General features: G+C 42.6%; 1 protein-coding gene across 3 annotated transcripts in view; it reads right to left on the reverse strand.

Moving 5' to 3' along the window:
* myh11a (myosin, heavy chain 11a, smooth muscle) overlaps nt 1-5,743 on the reverse strand; it is a 30,283-nt gene extending 24,540 nt beyond the window's left edge. For all 3 annotated transcript variants that reach the window (XM_048247348.1, XM_048247347.1, XM_048247349.1), the window contains exons 1-3: nt 5,637-5,743; nt 1,038-1,401; nt 618-774 (exon numbers count right to left, since the gene is read on the reverse strand). In XM_048247348.1, coding sequence (XP_048103305.1) covers nt 618-774; nt 1,038-1,379 — 499 coding nt within the window. In that variant the 5' untranslated portion in view covers nt 1,380-1,401; nt 5,637-5,743. The remainder of the gene's footprint in view (nt 1-617; nt 775-1,037; nt 1,402-5,636) is intronic.
* Between the last annotated feature and the right edge of the window lie 257 nt (nt 5,744-6,000).

Raw genomic sequence — 6,000 nt, forward strand, 5'->3', positions numbered from 1 at the left:
GGTGGGGGGGGGTGTAGTAGTTCCTCAGGACATATTCATTAAAAGGACCATGAAGCCTTCCATGAGTTCTTACAAAGAGCATATTTTTGAAGGTCATAAAGTCATCGGTGGAGGTCGTGTGGAATGGTGCAACAGTGCGTGCCACTTAAGAGCCATGAAAGGCCTCAGCCTCAAATGAGCTGCAAGGGTGACAAGAGGCTGCTCACAAGTTTAACAGCTGGCAGAGTGATATATCTCACATTTAGCCCTGCCAGCCGCCCACACCGCTGTGCACATTTACACATATAAATGTAAACAAACACAAACCACCCCCAACCCTCAAACTCTGCACGGGTCGTATGGGCCTTCAACAAGGCACAAATCACTTTTAAAGAGGCCTTCCTGCCTTAAAAAAAGCTCTCAAGAAGGCAGCACTTGCTGCATATTAGGCATATTTAATGGTTTGGGAATTCAGGGAGGACAAGCGGCTGCAGCTGCAGCTCTTAAGCGGATAGATGACGTGAACAAATTGTGATTAGTCTTCATGGAAATGACCACGATTCCAAATAGGGAAAGGTTGTTCTATTACAGCTGCATTCATATTCACAATCCAAAGAGCCAGTAAGCATAGCCCTTACTCTGCATCATGTTCCTGTAGGCATTATCGGTGATGGAGTAGATGTGTGGGGGAACCTCGTGGCGTTTCTTTCCTTTGTACATCTCAATGATTTTGTCTGAGTAGATGGGCAGCATTTTGTAGGGATTCACCACCACACAGAAGAGGCCGGAGTAGGTCTGGAAAAAAAGAGACAGGTGTCAGTCACATCACGCTGCCCTGTGCATGCAGCTCATGGACTTCACCTACAAAGCAAAGCATTGTACGGGGTCATAACTATACACACAATACCACATACATCTCCATATCTCTCCTACCCCAATCTTAGTGAACAGGACTGTGTGTGGGGAACTGATGCACATCACTAGGCATGTTATCATTTGTCTTGTTTCTGTTTTCCCCTGCAGTGAGGGACTGTGCCAGGCAGAGCGCACACACTCACGTAGATGAGGCCAGAGAAGTAACGCTCCCTCAGGTTGTGCAGCACGGAGGCCTCGTTCAGGTGAGTGAGCTCGGCCATGTCCTCCACCTTGCTGAACTTGGGCGGGTTCATCCTCTGGATGTCGTCCTTGTTGACGGTCAACTTCTTGGCATTGTCGGCCAGCTCCACCAGCACGTCGTCGCCATGCTCCTCCTTGATGCTGGCCGCCTCAAAGCCATTCTTCTCGGAGGGCACCCACACCAGCTTCTTGGCTGCCCAATCGGCCTGAGCCACAGGACTGTTGATGAAGTCTTTGTCCAGGAAGAGGAACTTTTCGTCCTCTGTCATTTGCTTCTTAGCCATGATGGACGTTGGGAGGGTAGGACTGTCAAAAGCAACAGATCATTTTAATTAAATTAAGAGTTAATGACAGTAAATTATGTAACTGCTCAATGGATAAATAATTTTGTTGAGTCTGTGGGTCTAGCTGTTGATGCACACAGTGAAGATTCCTTTCCCACTGAACCGTACAGGACTGAGGTATTCTTTGTATGCATCTGAAACATAAAGTGACTAAATCTTAATAATGCGAGAGCACGCTAAATTATCATCGTCTTTTTACTGTAACCCTATATGGCTCATGTGGTGCTATTAAAATAACCTGAATAAATGATTTAGCTACGTCAGGGTAATATACATTATTGATGTATTTCCAGACTAGACACTTTACGCTGACAAATTCACTGAAAGCGTCTATGACCCTGATGATGTAAGCAGTCATTATTTTCCACTGGATAAATGTTTAAGGGGCAAGATAACATAAAGTTCCCATTCTGAAAACCACAAGTCCCAATATGCTACCGGAGCTTTACATAGTGTAAATTCCATTCCATTTCCATTTAGTGGATTTAGCAGCTCAATGTCTAACTAAATGAAGCCATTACTCTTTACCAAGGACACAACTATGCTACCCAAGCACAGTTTCTTTACAGTATGTGTGCATGCATGTGTATGAAACACAGACAGACACACTGCACAAAAATCCCAGGGATCATAATCCCTCTGCAACAGGGAATTCATGAAGGGAATTCTCGAGTAAAGATGAAATGATGTCATGACAACATATGTGAGCATTTACATTCACAGTTTAGTGAACGCATAGAATACATAATGGCTTGATAATTGCTATGGCAACAAAGTTTTTTTTTTCTTCAACTCTTCTGCTTTTCCTTTGCAGCACAGGACTAGTCCCATGCAGCATTTACCATATAAGGGCACCTTGCCTGCAGTGGACTTGTTTCTACAGACCTAAACAGCAAGGCAAGTCGGCTCCCAAACAAAGGCCTTATAGGGAATAGTATGTCTGCAGCTACACTCGCAGTTTACTCCAAAACGATAACATAGAGTGAGGATATGGGTGGGGGGGTTGCTAGAGGGGTCCCCGATCCCTCCATCATCTGGTGTTAGTATTTAGTATTAGTATTTCAACAATCCTATGTGTTCACATGCTTGATGTGAAGAATGGGATGAGTTCTATTTTAACGCAGCGTGACCTCAAGACAGCCTGTGACAAGGCTGTATTTTCATACTGAGTGGAACAAAAATCAGAAATTACTTGCATTGCACTGCCTAAAGTAGAAGAACATGCCAACAATGTTAAATCATATCTGTGAAATAGAAGTTGTGGTAGTCTAAAGTAATTTCGATTAAAAAAATGCTCCATTCAGTACTAGTCAATGTCAGCACTGATCAGCTAGTGTGAATGACTTAAATAGACAATACTCTCAGCTGGACTTGCCAATCCAGTGGACGGGGGTATAAATAAACATCTATTTCTCATGGGAAGCTTCTGATCCTTTCTAGCAAAGCATAACTCCACATTCTGAGCCTGGATCCCTCAGGGCCAGTTCATATGAGTAAATATTAGGCATCACTTTGGAAAAATATATGAAGAAGGAGAGAAACTGATGTCTGTTGTGGGCAGAAAAACAAAGAAGAGAGAGGAGATATACAACAGTGTGTGACTCCACAGACAGTGAAGCCTTAAGTGGACATGGATGTACAACCACAGAAAGTGCTACTGACAGGTAGACACCAGTAGACACCTTTTGGCAAAACTACAATTCATGACAGCTGAGATGAAGGATCTTGTTAAACAATTTTCCAGCATTCCCAGAAGTGCATTTACAGGTACAAGCTCAGATGCTCTCTCTCTCTCTCTCCCTCTCTCCCTCCCTCTCTCCCTCTCTCTCTCTCAGGCTTTTGAGATGGGTACTATAAAGGGCTTTGTTCTCTCTCACTGCTCGCTGAAGACAGATGTTTCGTCTGGCTCTGACAGAGTGACAGTTTGTTGACAAGTGCTGGACTCTAGGGGACATTACTGTGAAGAATGCCAAAAGAGTCCCAGAAGTCAACACTTTTATCTGCATTGTCATTAGAGTCAAAAGAACGGACTCATGCCTTGCTTAGATGATGTGCCTTGGCATCAGTAAAGGATTTGTTAGTGAGGAATTGATTTCATTATCAGATAACAGTCACATTCAGCCCATAATTGGACAAAGGAATAAATAAAATTAAAACAAAGCTCACAACTCAATGTGATTTGAGCACTAATCATTTTGGTTGCAAACTGTTTGATAAAATTTTTGTTGATAGAGACAGCACTTGTACAACTGTCTTCCTGGAGCAGAGTTTCAAAGTTGATGGTTCACATGGAGTTAAGTGGCAACAACTCATTGCTCGAGATGATGAGGACTGGAGACTTTAATTAAACACTGGAGCTTCCTGTGTTCTGTGCTTCTGCTTGTTGACCCAGGCGGGTGGATGTAAACAAACTCCAAGAGGATGCGATCTCCTGCCCATTGTATCTCATCCCCTTCTAAAATGAATCCCGTTTTCATTCATTGCAAAGATGCTTTAACCTTTCACTCAAGCTGAAACTCGACCCGAGAAGTTAGAAGAACTAGTAAACAGCCACAATGCAGTTCATTTCAGGTTGATATGAGATTTTTCATTACAGAAATAAACTGTCGAGTGAATAAAATGAACAGGGGGTTATGGTCTGTAAAATGGGCCTGTTGCCCAGAGCATCATGTGACCTCCCAATTTGGAAGAATGGAGCAGTGACCCCTGGGCCTGTGAAATCCACCACAAAACCCCGACTACCCCCCACCCCCAAGTCTCCTGTCACAAAAACAAAAATCTCTCATGCGCTTTTAAGTGGTACTTAATTGCTGTAGTGCCAGGATGAGAAAGGCTGATGCTATAGCTAATTACTTTACAGGTAGTGGCTGAGTAACATTAGGCTCAATAAAATAGAATGTTACGCACATATTTTTAGAATAATTATGTTTGTTCTCTGTGCGTATTTTCACCTGAAATGGTGCAGTAATGGTGCGAGCCAGTCTGACTCCTGTTTTTTTGTTTGATAGCATCGGGCCGTGGGGCAGATGACTTTAGAATTGTGTTAAATCATTAGTGGAGACAAAGCACACAGCTTAGTGCTGCCTAAAGATAGGGGCTGCAAACTACTTAACAATCCACCAGCACATGATTACACACCACCTCCAAACATATGACTGGCTTGATCAAGTCTGCTTCTTTAGGAAAACATGTTTCAAACCATGTTTCTGTCAATTGACAATATGCCAAATTTAAAGAAGCATACATCTTCCCCCAGGAAATATCTCATGTCATCTTCATATGTGATAGGGTGGCTTCATCCTCTTATTGTAATCACTTGGACTGCATACATAAACGTGCACACACACACACACACACACACACACACACACACATACAGTTTAAATATCTGCCACAAAAAGTTCTCTTACAAGTTGCACGACTTGAGAGATAAGCAACAATCCCCTTTCTCCTACTGTCTATTCAAATTTCAAATGGTTACCACAAAAGTTCAACTGAAAAGCATTGGACAACCGTATAACAGGAAGACGACTGGTTAGTGTAAGATTTGTTTCTCACGTTGCATACCGCAGTTTCCTTCACTGTACGTGAGATGTAGCACTGTACATGTAAACTTGAGTCTCACACCACTGTATCTCTGGCGGCATATCAGAGCCTGAAGTAGGCCTAGTTCAGCCAAATTAATTTTATATATGAATGCCTTTTGTAGCTAGCCTACTTTGAAGACGCAGTGATACAGTTAAATGCTCTCCAGAACGCTGTTTGCCATGCACTTTCACTGGAGGAAAATAATATAATAATATCATATTTCTGCTAAAATAATGTAATACCCATCAATTTCTTATAGTTCATAGGATGCTACATCACACATGCGGTCGAAACTAGTGCACATTGTTCCAAAAAAGACACATGCCAAATGCATCAGTGGGTCTAATAGGGCTGTGATTTCAATGAGTAATGGGTAACGTTAGAACATTAATTGGAGACGTTCAGCAGTTAAATTATGATGTCCAACATAGCACAATAATCTAAGGAAATTTAATATAAAACTGAATTCACAACCCAATAATCAATTTTGCATAGCGCATAACGTCAACCCATACAAGTACCGGTACTGAAAGTTTAAAAAGCACCTGTTGACAACGCTCTTAATTCCATAAGCGATAGAAACCAAGCAGAAACAACAATTGCACTTACATGAATTGCAGCTGATTCAATGGGGGGTTGGATTTGGAAAGTTAGGGTTTGGAGAGTCCTGTGTCGACGAGGTACTCCAAAGACGAACCGTCCAAATTAGCCAAATATCACCTCAGAAGGACATTTAAAGTACGCAGCAGAATTAGAGGGAGGGGCTGCTAGCACAGTACCTCCTCCTTATGGTTTTCTAGCGCACTGGATCTTGACGGCGTGTCAAACATCAGCTTCAAAAGTTCTCCACAGACTCCTAAGCTGCTTCGATCGAAGTTCTCATGACAGGTTTAGCACCTCTCTCTCTCCCTCACTCTCACTCTCACACACACACACACATACACTGCAGTGAAGAGGACATGGTCTAGACAGA

The sequence above is a fragment of the Alosa alosa genome, chromosome 7 (genome assembly GCF_017589495.1).
Source record: "Alosa alosa isolate M-15738 ecotype Scorff River chromosome 7, AALO_Geno_1.1, whole genome shotgun sequence".
NCBI classification, from domain to species: Eukaryota; Metazoa; Chordata; class Actinopteri; order Clupeiformes; family Clupeidae; genus Alosa; species Alosa alosa.